This window comes from Anomaloglossus baeobatrachus, chromosome 9, assembly GCF_048569485.1.
Source record: "Anomaloglossus baeobatrachus isolate aAnoBae1 chromosome 9, aAnoBae1.hap1, whole genome shotgun sequence".
Classification (NCBI taxonomy): Eukaryota; Metazoa; Chordata; class Amphibia; order Anura; family Aromobatidae; genus Anomaloglossus; species Anomaloglossus baeobatrachus.
The window spans coordinates 176104065-176130981 of NC_134361.1; the positions used below are offsets into that span (position 1 = coordinate 176104065).

The 26917-nt window shown below is 49.4% G+C and overlaps 1 protein-coding gene across 2 annotated transcripts; it reads right to left on the reverse strand.

Moving 5' to 3' along the window:
- Nucleotides 1-1784: 1784 nt before the first annotated feature.
- Nucleotides 1785-26698, reverse strand: MEGF9 (multiple EGF like domains 9). 2 transcript variants are annotated; one of them, XM_075324072.1, is made up of 3 exons: nt 26188-26698; nt 25662-26157; nt 1785-6234 (listed from the first exon to the last, which is right to left on the reverse strand). In XM_075324072.1, the coding sequence occupies exons 1-3, from the start codon at nt 26551-26553 to the stop codon at nt 5717-5719; spliced, it is 1380 nt and encodes a 459-aa protein (XP_075180187.1). In that variant the 5' UTR covers nt 26554-26698; the 3' UTR covers nt 1785-5716. The 2 variants fall into 2 exon arrangements, with proteins under 2 accessions (XP_075180187.1, XP_075180186.1); XM_075324071.1 differs by having other exon boundaries at nt 25662-26697.
- Between the last annotated feature and the right edge of the window lie 219 nt (nt 26699-26917).

Here is a 26917-nt window from a genome sequence, read left to right on the forward strand (position 1 = left end):
TGTGTTACAGGTCTGGACTGCAAAGCTTCTAGTATCTTAGCAGACCATCTATCCATAGACTCAGAAAGTTTGTCAGCGAATACTGCAAACTCTGTCCCTGTCACCTGGACAGTGGCAGCAGGTGGTTCCATCTGGGCCGAGGGTCCCACCAGTGGCAGAGGCTCCGGCTGAGTGAGTGTCACAGGGGCCGAGCATTGCACACAATGAGGGTAGGTGGAACCTGCAGGTAGCATAGCCGCACATGAGGTACAGGTTGCAAAGTAAGCCTGTGCCTTGGCACCCTTGCTTTTTGCGGACGACATGCTGTTGTCTCCTCTTAGAGCAATCAGAGAGGGTATATAGCCAAAGCACTAGTGCGGCCGTACAGAGTAAATGTATACAATATAAGCATATAAATATACACTTCGGCACCCAGTGGGGCAAGCACCTAGTAACAGGTGCTGCTTACCGACCGCCCTCAGCGTTTGTGTGACCACCAGATTCCCTGCCTGTGCCTCCCAGAGCTGTGGAGCTCGTCTCTGAAGTTCTCCAGCGTCAGAAGTGCTGATAGGAATGGCTGCCAGCGTTCTGAGAGGAGGAGGGAGTCGTGGGCGTGCCTTAGAAAGTGCGGGAATCTGGTGCCCCACGGTGCTCAGTGAGGGGGGAGGAGGATACAAAGTATGCTCCAGCCCTCAGCGCTGACGTCCAGTGCAGCGTCCCGCCCTTACCACTGACTGGCAGGCCCGGGGGCGGGAATATGCGGTACTAGGCCGCAAAAGCCGGGGACTAAAGTTATAAGCGCGGCCGGCAAACAAGCGCGGTCAGCGCGGTAGTCCCGGCGCACCAACACAACCAGCAGCTGCTGCAGCGTCCATTAGACAGGCGCTGTATGCGCCGTCCCCAAGGGGACACAGAGTACCTCAGAGGAGTAGGGCCTGTCCCTGACGATACCCGGTCTCCTGTCCAGCAGATTCCCCCAGGGGCTGCGGAGGGAGCACGGTCCCAGTGCCTGGTGACCGATTAGGATCCCACTTCACCCAGAGCCCCTAAGGGATGGGGAAGGAAAACAGCATGTGGCTCCAGCCTTTGTACCCGCAATGGGTACCTCAACCTTAACAACACCGCCGACCAGAGTGGGGTGAGAAGGGAGCATGCCGGGGGCCCTGTTATGGGCCCTCTTTTCTTCCATCCGATATAGTCAGCAGCTGCTGCTGACCAAATTGTGGAGCTTGCGTGCATGTGTGCCTCCTTCAACACAAAGCATAAAAACTGAGGAGCCCGTGATGCACGGGGGGGTGTATAGGCAGAGGGTAGGGGTTTACACTTTTAAGTGTAATACTTCGTGTGGCCTCCGGAGGCAGAAGCTATACACCCAATTGTCTGGGTCTCCCAATGGAGCGACAAAGAAATATTACATATTTATTTATATATATATATATATATATATATATATATATATATATATATATATATATATATATATATATATATATATATATATATATATATATATATATATATATATATATATATATGTATGTATGTATGTGTGCGTGTATAATATATTTTATATTATATATATATATATATATATATATATATATATATATATATATATATATATATATATATATATATATATATATATATATATATATATATATATATATATATACATACATATATATATACCGTAATAGGAAATAGCGATGCCAATGTAGAAACCTGGTAAGAGAATTCTTGGTCATATTACGTAAAATAATTATCAGTTTTAAGTCAGAAAAAAAGTTTGAGAGCTCAAAATGTTTCCAAATTTTATGTAAATTTGATTTATTTAATAAATAAACACAAAACATGACCTAAATTTGCTATTTATAGAAAGTACAATGCGTCATGAGATAATTGGAAATCACTTGGGTAAGTAGAAGCATTCCAAAGGTATTACAACAGAAAGTGACACGTCAGATTTCAGATATATATTAGGCTGAGTCTAAAGGTCAAGATTGGTTATGTCCAGACAGGGAATCTGTCACCAGGTTTTTGAGACCCAATCTGAGAGCAGAGACCCTGATTCCAGCGATGTGTCACTTACTTGCTGCAGATCAACCAGTTCTCTGAATGCGGACTTCTGTATAACCCGGCCCACACCACTGATAGGCAGAAATCTAAATGTACAGTGTGACATAAAGCCGCCAATCAGTGGTGGGGGCAGGGTTGAACTACATGGCAGCAGATTTACTAGTCCTCTATTGATAAAATCACTTTTATAAAGGAACAGATTATCAAATTAATAGCAAGCAGCCAAGTAAGTGACATCACTGGAATCAGGGTCTCTGTCCCTGCATCATGCAGCTCTCAAATTATCTGGCAAAAATCTGGTGACAGATTCCCTTTAAAGGGTTTAGGTGGCAATATCCACAACTGCTCACTTATGCAGCAATAGTGACTGACGCCGCTGTTATGACCTGCATACCTGCCAAGGCACGTGCACAATAAGCAGGTATGTCCTGTTCCTTATGAGACGCAGGTACATGTCTTTGTAGATATGCAAATCATAATGTCATTGGTAGTGATGAGCGAGCACTAAGATGCTCGGCACTCAAACTGAGCAAATCAGATGGGCTCAACCAGTGTAGAGTATAATGGGAGTCAATGGAAAATGCAAAAAATTTTACGCAAGATTGCATTTCCCATTGACTTCCATTAAACTCAGTACTCAAGCTGATCCCGTCCAACCAGCTCATTTCGAGTACCACGCACCCTAGTGCGCGCTCATCACTAGTCATCGGCAAAGCTCACTACTTCCTATGTGGAGGTGAGTGGCTCTGGACGTTGCCTTAAAGGGAATCTGTCAGCAGGTTTTTGCTATGTAAGCTGAAGCCAGCATGCTGTAGGGGTTGAAAACCAAAAATCAACTATGCCTTTCTTATCAGGCTGTGTGCTGTTGCTTACTTAAATTAAAGGCTTTATCACTTGGTGATTATCATTGCTAAGGCTAGCTGCTGTGATTGTCCATTGACATTGAGGGGGCAGGAAAGCTCCCTGGGCTCAGCTACATGACTAAACCTAATAATTCTGTGTCAGAACAGCTGCAGCCAGTAATCTAAGTGATGCATCATTGGATTCAGAATTTCTATGTCTACAGATGAGATAGCAAAAACCTGCTGACTGATTCCCTTTAAAGGATTAGAAGGAAGAAATTAGTATGGAATTTGCATACGACATTATAGTTGTCCATTTTCCGAGAATTTAAAAGGAATCCTTTAGGCTGCAACACAATGCTATGTCCGATGCAGGGCCCGAGGAGACAAGACATGACTGTTCTCAATTTGCTTTTTGAAACCTTGAGTCCCGCGCAACCCTTCGTTCCCTACAACGGACAGAACAATGGATCGTTCCTTCCACAAAATCGCCTCCTTCTGGGATGCATTCCCATTTAGATAATTAACCCTAACAATTAAACCTTCCTTAACCCCTTTCCACCGAACCATTAGTTATTTTTCCACTTTTTATTTTTCCGAAAAAAAAGTTGTATTTGTTGGTGACCGCATTTTGCGGCACCTATAACTTATTAACCCTTTTTGGGCAGGAATGTAAGCAACACAGCAATTCTGGAATTTTTTTTTTCCCTTTTTTTGGAGGTATAAATTTTACATCGTTCGCTGTGCTGCGCAAATAAAAGTTTTACTTTTGTACAATAAATACAGTTACCAAAAATATATATTTAACAAAAAAAAAATAATAATTTACTCATGTCACTATATCCTGACAGCCAGAAGTTTCCGATTTTCCATCGATGGAGCGGTGTGACGGCTTATTCTTGTGTAGTTGTCATTGGTACCTTTTTGTAACATATGCATTTGGTTTTTTTTTTATGCAAAAGAACATTTTTTTTTTCCTAGTTTTGAGAGCTATAAAACTTTTTCATTTTTCTGTATGACAGCTGGTGTATTTGTAACAACCTGTAGTTTTTTATTGGCACTATTTTTGGATACGACTTTTTTTTTTTTTTTTGTAGGATGAGATAAAAAGAAAACCCGACAGTTTTAGTTAACATATGGGATAATTAATAGTTTTACAGTACAAATGCAACGTTAAAAAAAAAAAAAAAAAAAAAAGTATAATTTTTTTTCTCAAATAAAACTTTACTACTAAAACTGGGGGATTTTTTAAATATTTTTTTTCTATTTTTCTACATTTTTTTCCAATACTTATTAGTCCCACAAGGGAGCTAGAGCATTAGATGTGTCACTGTGATTTCCATGTCACGTAACTGTATCCTTGGACAGGTAGCCCTAGACCCCGAATCGAATGGATCTGCCATATATTACAGGCTATTATTAGGCTTCTGGTTGCCAGAGCAACCTGTCAGCACCGTGTGACCGCATTGCAGGGGTGCAGAGGAATTTACAGAAGGAGAGCTCTCCCTCTGTCAAACTCCTCACATGCCCGCTGTCACTAAAGACAATGGCATTTAAGGGGGTTAATGTGCGGAGATCGAAGCCAGCTCCAGTCTCAGCACAACCTGATCCTGCCAAAATTGTGGCCCATTAGACCTCAGATCTGAGGGGCCTGCCATATATCACAGCCTATTTTTATGCTTCTGGTTGCCAGAGCAACCCATCATGACCATGTGACTACATTGCAGGGGTGCAGATAGACGTATAGAGGGAGCGTTCTCCGTCAAAATCCTCACATGCCAATGACACTAACAATGGCATCTAAGGGGGTAATGTGTACAGATCACAGCCAGCTCCAGTCACAGCACACACAGGATCTGCTCAGGACAACCTAATCCTGCCAAAATTGTGGCCCATTGGACCCTAGATCTGATAGGTGTGCCATATATTACAACCTATTTTTATGCTTCTGGCTGCCAGAGCAACCCATCAGCACCATGTGACCACATTGCGGGGGTGCAGATGGACTTACAAGGAGTGCTCTCCCTCTGTCAAACGCCTCACATTCCGCTGTCATTAAGGACAGTGGCATCTAAGGGAGTTAATGTGCAGAGATCAAAGCAACTCCAGACCCAGCACACACAGGATCTGCGCAGCACAACTTGATCCTGCTAATATTGTGGCCCATTAGTCCTCAGATCTGATGGGTCTGCAATATATTATAGCCTATTTTTATACTTCTGGTTGCCAGAGCAACCCATCAGCGCCGTGATATTACACTGCTGGGGTGCAGATGGACTTACAGAAGGAGCATTCTCCCTCTGTCAAACTCCTCACATGCCGCTGTCACTAATAACAGTGGCATCTAAGGGGGTTAATGTGCAGCTATTGAAACCAGCTCTAGTCCCAACCAAAATTGTGATCTTGCTGTCACTGAAACATAACCACTGCTGTACGTAACACCAAATTCAGCATGTACTCTCGCTTCTAAAATCAGAAAAGGGTTAATAATTTTCTATATGGACAATTGTTGGGTTACTTCTAGTCTTGAAAGATGGTTTTCCTGAAAATAAGGGTGGAAGACAGTATAGAACATGGAATGGACAAAAAATGAAAAAAAAACCCATTAATTAATCCTAAGCCAAAAGAACACCATTTGGCTTAATCTTTTCCCTTAAATGAAATCCAAGCCTTGGTTTTATTAAGGGAAAAATCCAAAATGCCACGTCCAATATTGAACATTGAGTTAGTTGCTAAATTCATACAGTTCTTGAAGATATTAAATTGAAATCCTCAAGTCGTGTTGACCTAGCGATACCAGGTATACAAGGTTGTGTTTAGGGTTTATAGCTGTGTAAAGGGGCAGACAATGCGAGTTGGCCGTTTGGAGCGATTTCGTTGGCGTTATCTTCCAGGAGACCAGAGATATCCGCGTTGGGAATGCTATCGTGGTAACTGCTAAAACTGATGTTGTCCTCCTTCAGTTCGATGGTCCAAAAAGGAGCGTTCAGCTTCCGGCTCTGATATTCTCTATACGTATACACGGCCCCCACAAATCCCATTAAAAGAACCACTACGATTATAATGACTGTCAGGATGATGATATTGAATTGGGTCCATGACATATCCGCTACGGCGGACGTACTGTTATCGGGGGAACTTGTGATATAAAAGGTTTGTAAGGTTGTAGTTAGGAAAGTTTTGCTTGATAGAAGGACTTCCGCTGTTGTCGTTGAGGCTGGTGTGCTTGGACTGGTGGGGACATGTCTCGTACTCGTGGGGACATGTCTCGTACTGGTGGGGACATGGCCATCCAACGTCGGTGTCGGCCTTGCAGGACTCTCGGTAACTAGATCTAAAGAGACAAAAACAATAATGGAAATGTGTAAATCACCACAATTCTTGCATCTTGACTGTATCACAAAAGGTTAACAAATTTGCCCAAGACAACCCTAGAAAAACGTATTCCTGGGCTCCTCTTAACTAAAAACTCACATCCATACCTCAACCTTGGTACCAGAAAAGTTATCACATAGATATTGCCTATACTTAGATATCAGATCGACCATTAAAAGGGGTTGTCCACAAGTCTGCAGTCACCTTGCCAATGTCAGATCTGTCAATGTCACAAGCATGTGATATCTATACTCCCAGCCAGAAGCCGACTGATAGGCGCAGTCTTGCACAATACAGGCCGCACCCTGCTAGTTGGAATGTGGCCAGGAGTCTGTATATCGCACGCTTGTGGTCACGTGACCGCTGCTTCCGGCTTCAAAAATGGCAATTCCTCACAGCAGACAGTGAAGACTCGCACATGGAGATGAATGAACCTGAAAAGTGAAGTTCGGTAATATATACCAAACACAGACTTTACAAAAAAAACAGTGTTTGAATGATTGACGTATGCGGACCACTCGAGCGAGCATCATAGTACCTGGAAATGCTCCATTTATGGCTGGCTATATGTGGGCAGAGGGCCGAACCACCAAGTCAGTGACTTGCATTGGGGTTTAGGTCAAGTCTGGTTCCAGAACCGAGCCTTTTGTAAAGTCCGTCTGAACCTGCAGAACTGAATTTCAATGGGCCCACTTATCTAGTGTGACTGCAGGCTTGTGGAATTAGACCAGACTACCCCTTTAAAATTGCAAAGTGCTCCCACTATTGTCTCCAATGATCTACTAACCGCTAAATCTAATGGTCACTACTCCCTGCTGATCCTCCTGGATCTCTCTGCTGCATTTGATACTGTGGATCACCAGCGCCCCCTCTATGCTCGGCTCTATTGTGCTCAAGGACACCACTCTCTCCTGGTTCTCCTCCTACCTCTCTGACTGCTCCTTCACTATTTTTTGCCGGCTCCTCTTCCCATTACTGTCTGGGTTCCCCAGGGTTCAGTCCTAGGCCCCCTCCTTTTCTCTATACACTGCTCCTATTGGACAAAATCAGCAGATTTGGTTTCCAGATCCATCTGTATTCTGATGACACCCGATTATACACATCATCTCCAGACATGACCCCTGTATTACTACAAAATGATTGTCTATCCACTGTCTCCAACATCATATATTCCCTCTATGTAAAACTGAACATGTCAAAAACTGAACATCTCATGTTTCCTCCCTCTCCCAACCTTCCCAAACCCAATATTACCATTTCTGTGTGTGTGGTCCTTCCATTACTCCCAGCAGCACGCCCGCTGTCTTGGGGTTATATTTGACTCCGATCTCTCCCCTACATCCGATCATTCGCATCTCATGTCATCTCCACCTCAAAAACCTCTCTAAAATTCAACCTTTTCTTACCATTGACTGTGGAAATGCTCTTACCGTCACTCGGATTCATGCTCGACTGGATTACTGCAATTCTCTACTAATCGCTCTCCCTCTCCAATCCATCCCGGATCATTTTCCTCTCCAACCACTACACTGCTGTATCCATCCTGTACCAGTCATTGCACTGGTTGCCCATCAACTACAGAGTCCTATATAAACTCATCACCACAAAGTGCTTCAGAGTTCCGCACCGCCCTACATCTCCTCCCTCATCCCTATCACCCTACTGATGCCCTCTGCTCCAGTAATGACCTAAGATTGACATCCTCAGTAATTAGAACCTCCCACTCCCGTCTCCAAGACTTCTTGTGAGCTGCGCCAATAGTCTGAAACGTTCTAGCAAGAAGAATTTGAGTAATTCCCAACATCCACACTTACAAGCGGGCCCTAAAACCGCATTTCTTTAGACTAGCCTATCACCTCACTTATCTAACTAGTCCCATTCTGCTCTCTACAAAAATTTTCTTCCAACTCTGTAAGAAAGTACATGGAGGATATGCCACCAATGATACAGGGGACCACTCTGTATCTGTACTTGTACATATTCTGGATGGCGACCAGTTCATGCAGATGTATTTGAATCCCCAATTATATCGGTGGCTGGACCATATATGACAGGCATTTTTTTTTTTTTTTACCATTTACCTTTTGTGCCTCCCTTATTTCCTCCTAGATTGTAAGATTTCGTGCAGGGCCCTTACTCCTCTTGGTATCTGCTGAATTATGTTACTCTGTACAGAAGATGGACCTCTAAGCTGAGACACAAACTAGGGACCCTAAGCTGTCCCTTATCCCAGAGGTAAGCTGGATGGTAACTAGGTCTGGGCCCTCAGCATGTCCCTAACTCCTGTTTGATCCCTGATCTTACACCCCATCTCCCCCACCCCAGGAGAGAGCTGGGACTGGAGAAGGAAACCCCACAAATAGCACAGACAGGGAGAAGAACCAAGACTCATGCACACTGCAACCAGACACAAGGGAGAGACAATACAAACCCAACAATACAACCCCGACAATACAAACAGGGATATTTCCACAGCACACAATATGCCACCAAGCTCTAGATCACAGCAATAAGGACAGATACATAGGAGCAATGCTGAAGCTATATCTGGCGCCCAGCAACAGGATCCAGAACCTTATAAAGTGTGAAGGCGGCTGTGAATGGTCATTAGTACCCTGAGCTCCTGGCAACCATTCACAAGCCAGCAGGAATTAACTCCTGCTGTACTGGAGAGCAGTGAAGCCAAACACCGCCGATGCCTGTGACAGGGTGAACAACTAATAGATCTCAGGTTGATTGTCAGACTCTGTGGTGTGAACAGAGTCAGATGCCGCCATGACACATGCCTCTTAAACTTGTCATTTAGACTGATAAAATAGCTTAAATCCACCTTGTTTGGATAAAACTGACTGCAGGCTCATTGTGGAGTCATTTGATATAACCATTTAACTCTTATGGTCGGAGGATTGTGAAGGGACAGAGGAGCAGAGGGAGGAACAGGCAAAGGATGACAGAAGTAGCGTGCGGAGCTTTCTACCAAGTCATTTACCTCACTCCAGCGCTCAGTACTGCTGTATATTGTCCTACCTGCTGCTCGTGTCTGGGCAAAAAAATGGATTGATGAGCAGGAATGGCTGTCTGATGCACTAAACAATGCAGCACACCCTGCCATTCCCTAAATGCAGGTTACATGCAGACACCAAAAGCTTTCCAGAATTTGGCGGCCAACAATGCGAGATTAAAGGGAACCTGTCACCAGATTTGGAGACTACAAACTACAGCCACCACCAGTGATCTCTTATATACAATATTCTGGAATTCTGTATATAAGAGCCCAGGCCGCTCTGTATAATATAAAAAAACACCTTTATTATACCTCACCTAAGGGCGGTCCGATGGGTGTTGCTGCTCTCCGGTCCGGCGCCTCCTCTCTGCAGTGATCGTCATCCTCCTTCTACCCAGCCCAGTATGGATGACGGTCACTCCCAGTGACAAAGGCTTCACAGCAGAAACTGACGTTGGGGTGGACGCCATTCCGGCAAGCACCTTCTTCACCCTGACTCTGTATAGGGGAGTGTTCACAGGCTGGTTTCTTCTGTCTCCATATGTGTGATCACTAGTGATCTATTGGTAGTCTGACACTCATATATATTTCCTTGTGTTGCTCTCTTCTATGCATAGCTATCCATTATAGGGTCCAATCTATCTACATAGGAGAGCTTCATATGTTTTTTCCATCTAGCCCTAGTTGTATCTTTAAAGGGAACCTGTCACCGTTTTTTCGGCCTATAAGCTGTGGCCACCACCAGTGTGCTCTTATATACAACATTCTAACATGCTGTATATAAGAGCCCAGGCCACTGTCAGAACATAATAATCACTATATAATGCTCACCTAAACTGGTTGCTGCAGTGATGTGGCTCAGATGGGCGTCTTCATCCTCCGGTGCCGTCGCCTCCTCTTTCGGCTATCTTCGTTATCCTTCTGAAGCCTGTGTGCATAACGCGTCCTACGTCATACACACTCACCGGTCCCGCGCAGGCGCACTACAATACTTTGATCAGCCCTGCTCAAGAAAGATCAAAGTGCGCCTGCTCAGGACCGGAATGCCGGTGAGTGTGGTGACGTCGGACGCATCATGCACCGCAACTTCAAAAGGACAACAGAAGTGGCGACAAAGATGGCCGAAAGAGGCGGCGCCGACACCGGAGGACAAAGACACCCATCTGAGCCACATCCACCACAGCGACTGGTTTAGGTGAGTATTATAAAAAGTGTTTTTTTATGGTCTACACAGCGGCCTGGACTCTTATATACACCATGTTAGAATGCTGTATATAAGAGCCCACTGGTGGTGGTGTGGCGCCCCAGGACCTGGTCGCCACAACAGCATTGCCCTTCCAAAGGGTTAATGCTGAGCCTGGAGGTAATTGGGAGATCCATTGGCCAGCAAGTTTAACACCCAACGCAATTCTCCCTCCGGCCAGCAGGGGGAGCTCTGAACCTGGGATTCCAGGGAGGATCCCCTTAAGCCTGGTCTGAGAGAGGAAGTAGTGTTCAGTCTGGAGGGAGCAGTAGAAGTGAACAGACGCAGAGTGAGCTGTCTTGTGGATCTGGGGCCTAGAGCTGGAGCAGCTTGGCCCAGAGAAGCAGGAGTAGCTGAGAGGCAGCGTAGAGACTCGGACATCAGAGTCTGTGGCCACCAGGGTATAAAATCCGCCCCTGGTAGCCGAATCCGAAGGGCAGGAGAGCTGCAAGCCCCTGGCCCATAAACATCCCAAAGGTACAGCTGCAGCAGCAGGGCCCGGTGTGGGCTCCAGCAGAGAAGCACCAGAGAGAGGGCCTGCGCAGCAACCTACAGAGGGAAGGGACGTACCATCGGTCCCAGCAGCAAAGAGGGCCCTTGCTGGATTTAGAGAAGCAGGGTCCTATCAGAACAAAGCAAAGCACAGGAGTAGGCCTCATACTCAGCTGGCCAGAAAGATCACCCCAAGTACTTCCAGGCCGACCGGATTCCCATCACCACCTGTAACGGTCTCCCAGGACTGGACTGTTCCCAGAGTAAAAGAGGAAAAGGTAAAGAGACTGTTGTTTGTGCCTGGTTCTTTCCCCGCCTGTCGGCCTTGCACCGTGTTAGCCACACAACACCATAGACTTTCACGAGCACCAACAGTGTCCCCGGGGCTCCGCTCCACCTGTGGGGAGCAGTACCAACATTGCTGCCATAACATCACCCCGGAGGCCTTACACAGCAGCGGCGGCTTAATAGCCGCATACCACAGGTGGCGTCACGAACACAAAGACTTTAATATCAGCCACATATTCAACTGACACCCACCAGGGCCACGGAGCCGGGCCCAGCCACCACTGACTACCACCGGACTAGTCCGGCCCGGCACCGGGTGTCCTATAGCCCTGGGGTGGGCGAGTCAACTTTTGGCGCTGTGAACAGGATTTCGTGCCCGGTCCCACCGGGTACTGTGCGCCTGCAGGAATTGTGCTTAAAAGACTGTGTACTGGTTGTAAATTGCCGCCGCCATTAGCCGCGCCGAGCGCAGGAAGAAGGGGGGCGTGCCTGACAAAGAGCGCGAAGGGAGCGCGCCATCAGAGCAGAGCGCTGTTAACCCCGCGCGACCCAGAAGAAAATTTGAAAAGTGAACGGAGCCTGGTAAGGTTCACTAAGGGGGAGGAAGATGTCCGACTCAGAGGGAGAGCAGGTGGCTGCCATAGCCCGAGACGCCGCAGCACCAGCCGAAGCAGTCCCGGCCCCCGCTGCAGCGCCGGTAATGCCAATCACAATGCCGTACATACCGGGAGCAGAATGGCTACCGCAGTACTCCGGGGAGTCCCATACCTTGAGTGACTTCAGAGAAAGCCTGCACAGCTTATTCCGGGTGTATCCGCTGACTGAGAGCCAGAAGGTGGGCATAGTAATGGGACAGCTAGCCGGCGCAGCCCAGCGTGAAGCGAAGTCCTGGCCTGATACAGATAAAGGGACAGCAGCCCAGATACTGGCCAAGCTAAAGAGTACTTTTGACACCCGCACCGCAGCAGAGATAAAGATGAGATTCTTTGGGTGCAAGCAGCGGGCCACAGACAGCCTAAGGGACTATGCCTTAAACCTGCAAGAGGCCCTGAAAGCAGTTAAGCAGGTGGACCCAGAGAGTGTACGTGAAGAAGACAAACTCCTAACTGAGCAGTTCATAGAGGGGCTCCTGTCAGATGCCCACAGGACCCAGCTGCGTATCCTGGTCCTGCAGAACCCTGCTCTGGACTTTGCAAAGTTTAAGGACCAGGCCATCAGGGTACTGAGAGAATCTACACCGAATGACCCAGTACCCCTCCGGCCTCTTGCTATCATGTACCCCGGGGTGGTGCCTGCAACACGAGCCACTGCAGGGGCTGAGGCGCAGTCCCTGGATAAAGATCCCACTGCAGAGCTCAGACAGCAGGTCCGGGAGCTGACCAAGACTGTAGCTGCCCTTGCCAAGACCGTGCAGTCTCTACAAATGACCCCCTCGCCTGCAAAAATCGAGTTGGCCTCCAGCCCAGATGACGTCCCATGGATGCGACAGAGGAGGATTCCGCCGACCCGAGGCAGAGACACAGACCGGTATGATTCAACAGGACAACCGATCTGCCGCCGCTGCAGCCAGGCGGGCCACATTGCACGACGCTGTCCTTTAAATGGGCTGAGCCTGGGGCCAGGAGCCAACCCCCAGGTGTAAGGAAGCCCGGCTCAAACCCCAGCCGTAGCAAGTATGTGGGAGGACGACCGGTCCTTCCCATTGTGCTGGATGGGATCCCTTTGAATGCCCTCCTGGATACGGGGTCACAGGTAACAACCATCCCCCACAAACTGTACAAAAGATATTGGGCTGATTCAGACATTGACCATGGCCCAGATGATGATTTAACAATTGTGGCCAGTAATGGTCAGCCCTTACCTCAAATTGGGTACAAAGAAGTAACCATTAAAGTGGGGCGGGTAGAATTGCCATGTCAGGGGATGATAATTGTAGATATTGATCGCAAAGAATCTGACCCACTGCTAACCATTGGTACAAATGTGATAGAAAATTGTATTGCCGAAGTGATAATTTTGTTGCAACAGGCGTCTGAAACTGCCAGCTCCGGGCAGCAGCGTGCCCTACAGAGGGAGATCAGAGCCCTGATGAGGAGGCAGCAGGTAGAGCTGGCCGGAGGAGAAATTGGCAGTGTGAGGGTAAGTGACCCCCTCCCCATTGCAATACCCCCAAGAAGTGAAATGTTGATATGGTGTCGGGCAGCAATAGGCCTCAAGGGTCAGGATTACCATGCCTTGGTAGAACCGGTGTATTCAGACAGTAGGCCTGGAGTCCTGATAGCCAGAGGGGTAGCGGATGTCCGCAAGGGGAGAGTGCCCGTCCGTGTCTTGAATTGTGGGGAGGAGGAGGCCAAATTGCCCCGGTACGCCACTGTAGCAAAACTGTACACTGTCAGCAACAATACCATTAAAGCAGTGGAACCCTTGATCCCGTCCGACCAGGCGGAAGACAATGGCTCCAAGGGGCAGCTGGAAGACTGGTGCCAAAAATTACATGTAGGCACCGACTCCACCCCCTCGCACCAGAAGCGTGGGGTTTACCGGGTGGTACAGGAGTATGAGCGGGTCTTCAGCAAACACCCCCTAGATTTTGGGCAGGTGAAAGGGGTTAAACATCAAATCCCCACGGGTGATCATCATCCCATTAAAGAGAGATACCGCCCTGTACCCCCCGCACAGTATCAGTGTGCCAAGGAAATGTTACGAGAAATGAAGGAGGCTGGGGTTATCAGAGATAGTTGTAGCCCCTGGGCAGCTCCACTAGTGCTCGTAAAGAAAAAAGATGGTACAATTAGAATGTGTGTAGATTACAGGCAAATTAACCGCATTACACATAAAGATGCTTATCCACTGCCCAGAATAGAGGAGTCACTAACAGCCTTAAAGTCAGCTAACTATTTCTCCACCTTGGATCTCACCAGTGGGTATTGGCAGGTTCCCGTGGCAGAGGCGGACAAAGAGAAGACTGCATTCACGACACCAATGGGCCTCTGTGAGTTCAATTGTATGCCATTCGGGCTCTGCAACGCCCCAGGGACATTCCAAAGGTTGATGGAGTGCTGCTTGGGCCACCACAACTTTGAAACCGTGCTGTTGTACCTGGATGACGTCATAGTCTACTCCAAGACTTATGAGGACCACCTGAAGCACTTAGCAGAAGTGTTTGAGTCCTTGTCGGAATATGGCCTGAAGATCAAGCCGTCCAAATGTCACCTCTTGAAGCCAAAGGTACAGTACCTGGGTCATGTGGTCAGCGCAGAAGGTGTGGCACCTGATCCGGAGAAAGTCACTGTAATCAAGGACTGGCCAAGACCCACCACAGTGAAGGAGGTGCGGCAGTTCCTTGGACTGGTGGGCTACTACCGAAGGTTCATTGATGGTTTCACCAAGATAGCAGCGCCCCTTCAAGATCTCCTGGTGGGCCAGCCAAAGCAGGCTAAGAAGCAGAGCCCTCCATTTGAATGGAGCAGCCAACTAGAAACATCCTTTGTCCGGCTGAAAGGGGCTCTCACGGGAGAAGAAATTCTGGCCTACCCTGACTACAGCCAACCGTTTGTACTGTATACAGACGCCAGCAACGTGGGACTGGGAGCAGTTCTGTCCCAGGTACAGGGAGGCAGAGAGAGGGTGATAGCGTACGCCAGTAGGAAGCTTCGGCCCACAGAAAGGAATCCAGAAAACTACAGTTCCTTCAAGCTGGAGTTCCTCGCTATTGTTTGGGCAGTGACTGAACGCTTCAAGCACTATCTGGCATCGGCCAAGTTCACCATCTTCACGGACAACAATCCGTTGACACACCTGGCAACAGCCAAGTTAGGTGCGATGGAACAGCGATGGATGGCCCGGCTGTCTAACTTTGACTTTACCATCAAGTATCGGGCTGGCAAGAAGAATAACAATGCTGATGCGCTGTCCAGAATGCCTCACTTACCCGAGTCTGGAGAAGACCTGGATGAACTCGAAGAGATAGAGTTACCGGCTTTCCATCACCAAGGTGTTTCCCAGTGTGAGCATGCTGTGGGAGTGAAGCGCTCAAGCCAGCACGAGGTCTCGGTCAACCCATTACTCCACCATAATTGGGAAGAGACACAGAACGGTGACCCGGCCGTGCGATTGGTCAAAGAGAAGCTAGCGCAAGCTGAGACCCATCTTGGCCCAGACGCTCCAGAGGAAGCCCAGCAGCTGTGGAAGGAGAGGGGACGACTGTTCACCTACCAAGGCAAGCTCTGCAAGAGATATGTCAACTGGCGAACAAATGAACTTGTCTGGCAGATAGTGGTTCCGCAGAGGGATGCTCCAATGGTCCTAGCAGCGTATCATGATAACGCAGGACACTTCGGGTGGAAGAAGTTGGAGGCCCTACTCCGTGATCGGTTCTATTGGGTGCACATGAGAAAGATAATCGAGAAGTGGTGCCGAGACTGTGGCCCGTGTAACCTGAGGCGGAAGGATGATGCCAGCCAAAGGTCTCCCCTACAGCCAATTGTCACGAAGCAGCCCCTGGAGTTGGTGGCCCTGGACCACGTGAAGTTAACACCAAGCCGGTCAGGCTATGTGTACGCCCTCACCATTGTGGACCATTACTCTCGTTTCCTGGTAGTAGTGCCTGTGAAGGACCAGACAGCCAGAACAGCAGCTAGAGCGTTCCAGGCATCCTTTTGTCGACCTCACGGCTATCCGGAAAGGGTACTGACTGATCAAGGTCCTGCATTCGAGGCCGAAGTGTTCCAAGAGTTCTGTAACATGTACGGCTGTAAGAAAATCCGAACCACACCGTACCACCCCCAAACCAATGGACTGTGCGAGAAAATGAACCATGTGGTTATTGATATGCTGAAGACCCTACCGCTGGAAGAAAGGAACCAATGGCCAGAGAAGTTGCCAGATCTGGTAGACCTGTACAACCATATCCCAGTAAATTCGACCAACTGCAGCCCCGCTTACCTGATGCGAGCCAGACCTGGCAAGTTGCCTGTAGACTTTGAGATGGGGACTGTGTCGCCTGAGGCGGTTCAAGAAATAGAGGATTGGGATACAGAACGGCAGCAGCGGTACCGTAAGGTCCAGGAGTACGTAGAGAGGAGCCTGTCTCAAGCAAGAACGAGACAAGAGCAGCATTACAATCAAACAGCCCCAGCAACTCCCTTAGCACCTGGAGAACAAGTCCTCAAGAAGAAGCGGAGGACGCATAAATTGGATGATCAGTGGGAAAACGAGCCCTACACCATTATCCCCTCCAACTTTGACAATAGTAAGGTATGCCTCATAAGCAAGGATGAAGGCAAGACCTATCAAGCAATTTCTCGAGACCGCCTGAAAGCGTGCCCTGAACGGTGCAGAATCCAAAGAGAAATGGAAGAAGTACAAGGAAGTCCCCAAAGTCAAGAGAAAGAAGGGGAGATGATTCAAACCATCCTTGGAAAATTCCCCAAAACTTGGACCCAAATAAACAATGCCATAGTGGTACCAGTTTTGACGTTTCCGCAGTTGGTCGAGCCAGAAACAGAAAAGGTTCCGGATCCACCTAAAGAACCGTCCGCTCCAACACGAGATGACACGCCAGCAGTGGAACAGGAGGATCAACCCCCTGTCAGTGGTGAACCTGTCATAACCTTGGCGACTCTTAGACCACATAGGCAACCATCACGCTTACCTACCGGGGTTAGGCCCACCTGTAGTGCTGAGGTAGAAGACGCACCACGTAGTCAGGGGCAAACACCAGAGCTACGCAGGTCCCAACGCAGCACTCGGGGACAACCCCCTCCAAGGTATAGAGAGTCAACTGTATAAGGGAAAAAGAAGGAGTATTTATTAGAATGTACATAGTTATGCAAAATGTCTGTAAGGTTGTGTACAAAATGTTTTTCTTTTTCTTTGATTGCGAAAATGGACAATTGGGCCACTGGACTATGGGTGGCCAACACCTAAATTGTTCATAGTTAGCACCCGTGTGCTCAACACCCCTGAAGAAAAACCCGTCCGGCGTGCATAGAGTGGGGTCATCAATGCTCTGACGCACGCCCAGAGCCTACGTTGGGGGTTTGATCGCGGCGGGTCCCCCATGGAGCAGTGTAATGGACACCCGGCAGGGAGCCACACTGGACTCTTATAGTAATGTTTAAGTTTGTAACGTTAAAGTATTTGCGCCTCCCATAATGGGATGAAATGTTGTAACATGTTATGTTTGTTTCCACAGTCCGGGAGTACTGAATTTAACTAAGGGGGAGTGTGGCGCCCCAGGACCTGGTCGCCACAACAGCATTGCCCTTCCAAAGGGTTAATGCTGAGCCTGGAGGTAATTGGGAGATCCATTGGCCAGCAAGTTTAACACCCAACGCAATTCTCCCTCCGGCCAGCAGGGGGAGCTCTGAACCTGGGATTCCAGGGAGGATCCCCTTAAGCCTGGTCTGAGAGAGGAAGTAGTGTTCAGTCTGGAGGGAGCAGTAGAAGTGAACAGACGCAGAGTGAGCTGTCTTGTGGATCTGGGGCCTAGAGCTGGAGCAGCTTGGCCCAGAGAAGCAGGAGTAGCTGAGAGGCAGCGTAGAGACTCGGACATCAGAGTCTGTGGCCACCAGGGTATAAAATCCGCCCCTGGTAGCCGAATCCGAAGGGCAGGAGAGCTGCAAGCCCCTGGCCCATAAACATCCCAAAGGTACAGCTGCAGCAGCAGGGCCCGGTGTGGGCTCCAGCAGAGAAGCACCAGAGAGAGGGCCTGCGCAGCAACCTACAGAGGGAAGGGACGTACCATCGGTCCCAGCAGCAAAGAGGGCCCTTGCTGGATTTAGAGAAGCAGGGTCCTATCAGAACAAAGCAAAGCACAGGAGTAGGCCTCATACTCAGCTGGCCAGAAAGATCACCCCAAGTACTTCCAGGCCGACCGGATTCCCATCACCACCTGTAACGGTCTCCCAGGACTGGACTGTTCCCAGAGTAAAAGAGGAAAAGGTAAAGAGACTGTTGTTTGTGCCTGGTTCTTTCCCCGCCTGTCGGCCTTGCACCGTGTTAGCCACACAACACCATAGACTTTCACGAGCACCAACAGTGTCCCCGGGGCTCCGCTCCACCTGTGGGGAGCAGTACCAACATTGCTGCCATAACATCACCCCGGAGGCCTTACACAGCAGCGGCGGCTTAATAGCCGCATACCACAGGTGGCGTCACGAACACAAAGACTTTAATATCAGCCACATATTCAACTGACACCCACCAGGGCCACGGAGCCGGGCCCAGCCACCACTGACTACCACCGGACTAGTCCGGCCCGGCACCGGGTGTCCTATAGCCCTGGGGTGGGCGAGTCAGTGGCTGCAGCTTATAGTCACCAAATCCGGTGACAGGTTCCCTTTAAACACATCGGCGCCACTAACAGACAGAAACAGCCTAGGATGAAACCAATGCTTAGATACCCTTAGCAGGTGTGTGTGTGTGTGTGTGTGTGTGCGTGTGTGTGCGTGTGTGTGCGTGTGTGTGCGTGTGTGTGCGTGTGCGTGCGTGCGTGTGCGTGCGTGCGCGTGCGTGTGCAGCAGGGCTAGCGGCTCATTACGGCACAGCCACAATGCATCGGACTTGTACACAGACGTGACCCATCGCTTTCCGTCACAGGACATAATGCCGCTTTGTAACTACGGTCATCTCCTGTTTCCATGTTGCTGCAGCAGAGCCGGATTTACGGATATCATGACCAGATGTCACCAACGTCCACAGCCAAATATAACAAGCTCTGTATACAAAGCATCCTGGTCGGATCCGTAATCTGGATATGGGGTAATTACAAGAAAAATGTCTACAAATATCATTAACCCTTCATTACCAGGCCTGAATGGGCCTTAAAGGGGTTTTCCACAAAAGAACAAACTTGATTTTAATCAATAGATCTTGGTATAATAATATTTTTTACAATTGGATGTAATATAAAAATGTTCCTGTGCTGAGATAATCTTATATATGTGTATCTGCTATGTACTGTGTAATGGCTGTGTCTGACCGTACAGGGTCATTCCACATCTCCTGGGCTGCGAAGGATTCAAAAGAATATAAAGACATTACAGCACAGGATCGCAAATAATACTTACTTTGAGGTAAACCATTTTTTAAAACCAGAAGGAAAAATGTTTTACCTCACAGAAAGAATCAGTTATGATCCCGAGCTGTAATGTCTGCATATTCTCTTTTGCATCCTCCCCTGCGCAGGAGATGTGGTATGATCAGACCATGCCTCGTAAATGTACTAGGCCTGGTCGTCCATAGCAACCAGAGAGCAGCTTTCATTTTACCTCAGCAGGTTAAGAAGTAAAAGTTGAACTGAAAATGGTTACCATGGTTACCATGGGAAACAAAGACTGGTTTTCTTCTAGGCACTTACTGTACAAATCAAGCACGCTGATCAGGCCTCAAGTGGAAGGATACTTATAATGCATTCATGGGCCCTAAAAATGGCGATGTCATCAGTGGGTGTCACTGCCAGAGTAAAATTTAAAGGAGCTGTCCATTTCTGCACCTACCCTCTATAAATTCTAAAAAGCCACAGGAGAAAAAAAAAAAAACAAAAAAAACCTCCACATACTCATGACAGATTGTGTTCCAGGGATGTCGGAGCGGTGTCTCCCAGGGATAATGTGATATTGTTCAGCTGCAGCCTTTAGACAGAACTGTTCTTTTCCGTCTGTTCAGTTACAACTGCGGCCAATCAGTGGCCAACTAAGAGCCAGCCGAGGCCAACTAAGAGCCAGCCGAGGCCAACTAAGAGCCAGCCGAGGCCAACTAAGAGCCAGCCGAGGCCAACTAAAGGCTGCTTTACATGCAGCGACATCGCTAGTGATGTCGCTGGTGAAAGCACCCGCCACTGTCAGTTGTGCGTCACGGGACCAGTCACACGGACTTACCTTCCTAGCGACAGCGCTGTGGCCAGCGAACCGCCTCCTTTCTAAGGGGGCGGTTCGTGCGGCGTCACTAAGCAGCCGCCCAATAGAAGCAGAGGGGCGGAGATGAGCGGCCGTAACATCCCGCCCACCTCCTTCCTTATTGCGGGCGGCCGCAGGTACGATGTTGTTCGTCGTTCCTGCGGTGTCACACATAGCGATGTGTGCTGCCGCAGGAACGACGAACAACCTGCGTCCTGCAACAGCAATGATATTTGAGATTAGAACGTGTCAACGATCAGGTGAGTAATTTTGATCGTTAACGGTCGTTCCTGCGTTTCATACGCAACGACGTCGCTAACGAGGCCGGATGTGCGTCACAAATTCCGTGACCCCAACCACATCTCGTTAGCGATGTCGTTGCGTTTAAAGCCCCCTTAAGAGCCAGCTAGAGCCAACTAAGAGCCAGCTAGAGCCAACTAAGAGCCAGCTAGAGCCAACTAAGAGCCAGCTAGAGCCAACTAAGAGCCAGCTAGAGCCAACTAAGAGCCAGCTAGAGCCAACTAAGAGCCAGCTAGAGCCAACTAAGAGCCAGCTAGAGCCAACTAAGAGCCAGCTAGAGCCAACTAAGAGCCAGCTAGAGCCAGCTAAGAGCCAGCTAGAGCCAACTAAGAGCCAGCTAGAGCCAACTAAGAGCCAGCTAGAGCCAACTAAGAGCCATCAGTGGCCACTAAGAGATAATACGCATTTCTTTAGCATTTAAGAAAGGGTTAGCTGACCACCCCTCTAAGCCTGGCACAATATTTAGCACAGATAAAATGCACTAGCTGCTTCTCACACCAATGTACAGCAAAGAATAAAGCGGTAAAGTGTTACGTAGAAAAAAAACAAACTATTTGATGTGAGTTTGATGTCAAAAGAAGACAAAACCTCTCTTTTTTGCCATCCAGCAAATCCTGCCAACAAGTATTTGCAAGCTTTTGTAGCACCACGGGCGAACAAATAGAATGTGACAGGTATAAATTTGGAGGGTTAGTCATCTTCTACCCCAATAATTCCTTGGCAGATCATGTTAGTCATGAATGCTCACACTGACAGCCACATGCTCTCATGATGCCAGGGGGCTAAATGGGATAGTTACCGCTTCTGGAGGCTCCCCTGGAAATCAATGCCAGGCGCACAGATCGCTGCCCGAGATGCCCTCCAGAAGTCCAGACGTCAGTCGGCCAACATAACACTATGTGATGGCCCCAAAAATTACTTATATGGGAATGTATTAACCTAAAGGGGAATCTGTGAGCATTATAATGTAGAGATAGAGACCCTGATTCCAGTGATGTGTCACTTACTGGGCTGCCTGCTGCAGTTTTAATAAAATCCCTGTTATATCTGCTGCAGATCTGTCACTTTTCTGAATGCCGGGCTCTGTATAACCCAACCCACACTACTGATTGGCAGCTTTCAGTATACACTGTGCATAGGCAGAAAGATGACAATCAGGAATATGAAGGATTGAATTGCAGCAGGTTTACTAGTGCTTTAGTGATAATCTGCTAAGTCAGTGATTTTTTATCAAAACTACAGCAAGCAGCCCAGTAAGAAAGTTATGCTGTAGATACTCGACACGATTTGTGCAATGTGATCTGCAACCAAAAAAAAAAAAAAAAAAGGCGCCAGTTTGTGGTGGATTTTGCAGCAGTCCCTATCGCTGGAGCCTTAAATACTGGGAATAGTTTCCATCTTGTGTTTGTCAGACGGTGCAGAAGTGACAGATCCCAGGACAAGGAGCGATCTGACAACATTGCATTCCACGGGCTGACGCCGGCCTTTGGCTTCCAGATGACTAAGACCTGAGGCCTCTGAAACATGTGGATATTTCACAACTAAGGAGCAGTGCTCCCTCCGGCAGGCACGCGGCTCACGCTGCAGACGTCACCATATCAGATGGTGGCAGCGCCCATTTCTTCCTCCGCTCATCAGTACAAACATTGGCCATGGGAGTATCCAGGATCAGACAGCCCAGGGTGCAGCATATTTCACCCTACCCTGCAGGCTCGCGGAGGCTTGCCATGAAGAAGACTTATTAGGGTATGTGCGCACGCTGCGTTCTGACAAGTGCAGAAAAAAATGCACCCTCTGGCAGACTGGACAACTGTAAACACTGCGTTTGACAAAACAAAAAAAAAAAAAAATGCATTTGACAGTGCAGTCCCACTCGGCTCTGCTACATCCGCATAGAGCATGGCTGTCTGCGAGATAGAGCCGCGCGATCAGGATGAACTTCACCCGACTTTATTATCATCGCGCAGCTCTGTGCGTATGCCACGGCCTGATTTGCGATCACCGGTGACCGCAAGTCCTCTGAGTGACTGAAGTGAGCCGCGTAATCAGCGGTGCAGTCACTCAGGTTACCCGCAGCCCTCCACCTGAGACCGCAAATCACCTGAGTGACGTCACCGCTGATTGCGCGGCTCACTTCAGTTGCTGCGGAGTTCACAGGAGCGGCGGTGTTCTACGGCCGCTCCTGTCATCTTCCGATGTAGCAGAGCTGAAAGCGTCGCGTGACCTCGTGTGGATTACACCAAACCTGGAGGGGTGTTTGGGGATTTTAATAACGTGGTGAAAGAGGGTGGTTTTTTTTATCTTTTATTCTAAATAAAGGATTTTTCGGTGTTTGTGTTTATTTACTTTCACTTACAGGTTAATCATTGGGGGTGTCTCATAGACGCCTGCCATGATTAACCTAGGACTTAGTGGCAGCTATGGGCTGCCACTAACTACTTAATACCCCAATTGCCACCGCACCAGGCTGGATAGAGTCCTGGGACTGTTGCATCTAATGGACGCGGCAATTCTGGGCAACTGCTGGCTGATATTTTTAGGCTGGGGGGCTCCCCCATCCTGAGAATAACAGCCTTCAGCCGTGTGGCTTTACTTTGGCTGGTATTAAAATTGGAGGGGACCGCATGCCGCTTTTTTTTTAATTTATTTATCTGCATGATATAGACTCGCCCACCGGCGGCTGTGAGACAGCTGTCACTCAGCGTGGGGGCATGTCTGCCTGCAACCAATCATAGGCACTGGTGGGCGGGGAAAGCAGGGAATACGAGATGGAATAATGAGCGGCCGGCATCTTCAAAAGAGGAAAAGCCGCCGGAGCAGTGTGACAGCCGTGCAGCGCCGCGCGGGTGATCGGTGAGTATGAGAGGGGGGGGGGGGGGAAGGGGGAGAGACCGACCTGCGTTTTGTTTGTCAAAAAAAGCATGCAGAACGGAACAAAAATGCAGTCCAAGTGCACAGCTAAACATTTTGGTTGCGTTCTGACACCTCATTCATTTGAATGGGTGGAAAATGCAACCAAAACGCGAAGTAGTAACATTCTGCTTTTGTAAACGTATCCATTTTGGCAAATATTTGGCATCTAAAACGCTGCCTAAAAAAGCAACGTGCGCATGGAATTTGCTGACTTCTCAGACTTTGCTGGGGAAGCAGATCGTATGCATTTTGACCATGACACGCTGCAGTTTGAAACGCAGCCAAAACGCGGGGAAAAAACAGCAACGTGCGCACACAGCCCTAGTGGGACCATTAAACATCTGAACCAGTAGAGGACATCTCCAAAATCTGTAGAAGGTTCAGGCCAGTTAAAAATTAGATGAAATCAGTCAGCAGGTTTTTGCTAAAATCAGAGAGCAGCATAATGTGGGGAAAGAGACCCTGATTCCAGGGATGTGGTACTTATTAGGCTGTGTGCTGTAGGATCAATAAATCATTGTTTTATCAGGTTCTCAAGACTAGTTGTCATGCCTTCCTAGACCTACTGCTTTGTATAACTCCGCACCCATCACTGATTAGCAGCTTTCTGCCTATGCACAGTGTAAGGTCAAAGCTGCCAATCAATAGTGAAATGGTGCTATACAAGGCTCAGATCTAAAAAGAATCAATTATATCAAAACTGCAGCATCCAGAAAACTAAGTGACACACGGCTGCAGTGAGGGTCTCTGCCCCTATATCATGCTGCTTGATCTCAGATGGGGAGGGAGCAAAAAAACAGGCGATAGACTATTAAAGGGAATCTCCTTCCCCTGCAGCCACATTTCTGACACTTGGGGCTTGTGTGCGTATAACAGGCACAAGTGCAGCGTGAGCCCATTATAGGCAATATACAGAGCCAATGCACTGCACGAGGGGGTGTAAGAGGCAGCAAGCACTGAATGAGACAGATCCTACACCTGTCCTCACAGCAGACAGCACACAGACACTGCAATAGAGGGTATAAGACAGTGTTTACTGAATGATACAGATCCTACACCTGTCCTCACAGCGGACAGCACACGGACACTGCACGAGGGGTATAAGATGCAGCGTGCACTGAATGAGACAGATCCTACACCTGTCCTCACAGCAGACAGCACACAGACACTGCAATAGAGGGTATAAGACAGTGTTTACTGAATGATACAGATCCTACACCTGTCCTCACAGCAGACAGCACACAGACACTGCAATAGAGGGTATAAGATGCAGCGTGCACTGAATGATACAGATCCTACACCTGTCCTCACACCGGACGGCACACGGACACTGCATGAGGGGTATAAGATGCAGCGTGCACTGAATGATACAGCTCTCACACCTGTCCTCACACCGGACGGCACACGGACACTGCACGAGGGGTATAAGATGCAGCGTGCACTGAATGATACAGCTCTCACACCTGTCCTCACAGCGGACAGCGCACGGACACTGCAATAGAGGGTATAAGACAGTGTTTACCGAATGATACAGATCCTACACCTGTCCTCACAGCGGACAGTACACGGACACTGCACGAGGGGTATAAGACGCAGCGTGCAATGAATGATACAGATATCACACCTGTGCACACAGCGGACAGCGCACGGACACTGCACGAGGGGTATAAGATGCAGCGTGCAATGAATGATACAGATCCCACACCTGTGCACACAGCGGACAGCGCACGGACACTGCACGAGGGGTATAAGACGCAGCGTGCAATGAATGATACAGATATCACACCTGTGCACACAGCGGACAGCGCACGGACACTGCACAAGGGGTATAAGACGCAGCGTGCAATGAATGATACAGATATCACACCTGTGCACACAGCGGACAGCGCACGGACACTGCACGAGGAGGTATAAGACGCAGTGTATAATGAATGATACAGATCCCACACCTGTGCACACAGCGGTCAGCTCCGCAGTGTGACTGGCCCGGTTTCCCAGTATGGCCCAGGCCTGGTCTGCTCCTGACACACAGGACTGGCCACTGGGCTAATACTGTCCGGAGAGGAGCAGGAAGCAGAGCCGAGGCCTGGACCCCCATTCCCTGCACCACTGCCCCCATTATACGGGCTGGGGACACCTCCAGCTCCAGGTGCGGCGGCCTGCACACTGACAACAGGCATTGTGACGTCACCGGAACAAAGCGCAGAGGCACGGACAGGGGAGGGCTCATATATCGCGATAGTCACCTTCAGTCGTGCTGCTGCCGGGGCCTCCGGTGCTGGGTCGGGCCGCTCCCGGGGTCTCGGTGGGGCCGGTGCTCGGGAGGACGGGTTCTCCGTGGCTGTGCACCGTCCCAGGGTCCCGTGCTAATTCCTCGGGCACGGTGCTGGGGGCTTCTGTGGGCGCCACCGGTCCCTGCTCTGTCGTTGCGACCGGCTCTCTAGGCGCCTCTGGTCCCGGCTGTGTCGTGCTGGGGGCTTCTGCCGGTGCCAGTCCCGGCTCTGTGGTTGTGGCCGCTTCTGTCGGTGCCAGTCTCGGCAGTACCGGTCCCGGTTTTGTCGTGCTGGGAGCTTCTGTCGGCTCCAGTCCCGGCTGTATCGTGCTGGCCTCCTCTATCGGCGGCGCCACCAGTCCCGGCTGTATCGTGCTGGCCTCCTCTATCGGCGGCGCCTCCAGTCCCGGCTGTATCGTGCTGGCCTTCTCTATCGGCGGCGCCTCCAGTCCCGGCTGTATCGTGCTGGCCTCCTCTATCGGCGGCTGTATCGTGCTGGCCTCCTCTATCGGCGGCGCCACCAGTCCCGGCTGTATCGTGCTGGCCTTCTCTATCGGCGGCTGTATCGTGCTGGCCTCCTCTATCGGCGGCGCCACCAGTCCCGGCTGTATCGTGCTGGCCTTCTCTATCGGCGGCTGTATCGTGCTGGCCTCCTCTATCGGCGGCGCCTCCGGTCCAGGCTGTGTCGCACTCGCCGATGTCGCTCGGATGTCGCCACTCGTCCTGGGCTCGTACGCCGGTGCCGTGGCGATCACATTCAGATCTTCCGGGTAGACGCTCGTCTGGTTCTGGTCCAGGCTCGTACAGCTACGTATCAGCACAAAGGCGGCCGCCAGACACAACGCCGTCCCTGCTCGTACAGCCATCTCCCATTTTCCTGCCCGGCCGCCTAATGGACCGCGGCGACGTCCGAGCCCAGATCACCCGGAGCGCAGGATCGGTACCTACTGCTCATCGCCTACAATGCGGCTAACACCTGTATGTGATGGGCAGCGACTGCATCCAATCAGAAGCCGAGACCTACAACCCGTGGGCAAGACTAACCAATCGGCAGCGTTCTATGCGCAGTGACGTAAATGCCAGAGCCAATTGCGATGCCTGGTTCCCCAGCAGGTAACCTGTATGGGGCGATCCCTGATAACATAGGTGTGATTGGTTGTAGCCGGTGGAGGTGACCAGTGCTCACCGGGCGGGGTGACGTCAGTACCGATTACACGTCACCGATACGTC

Bases quoted from the DNA above. Each gene is read 5' to 3' on its own strand.
- MEGF9 (XM_075324071.1), bottom strand. From the start codon at position 26,553: ATGGCTGTACGAGCAGGGACGGCGTTGTGTCTGGCGGCCGCCTTTGTG. The intron at 6,235-25,661 runs GTGACTATCGCG...TTGTCTCTTTAG, and splicing joins CGGCAGCAGCACGACTGAAG to ATCTAGTTACCGAGAGTCCT.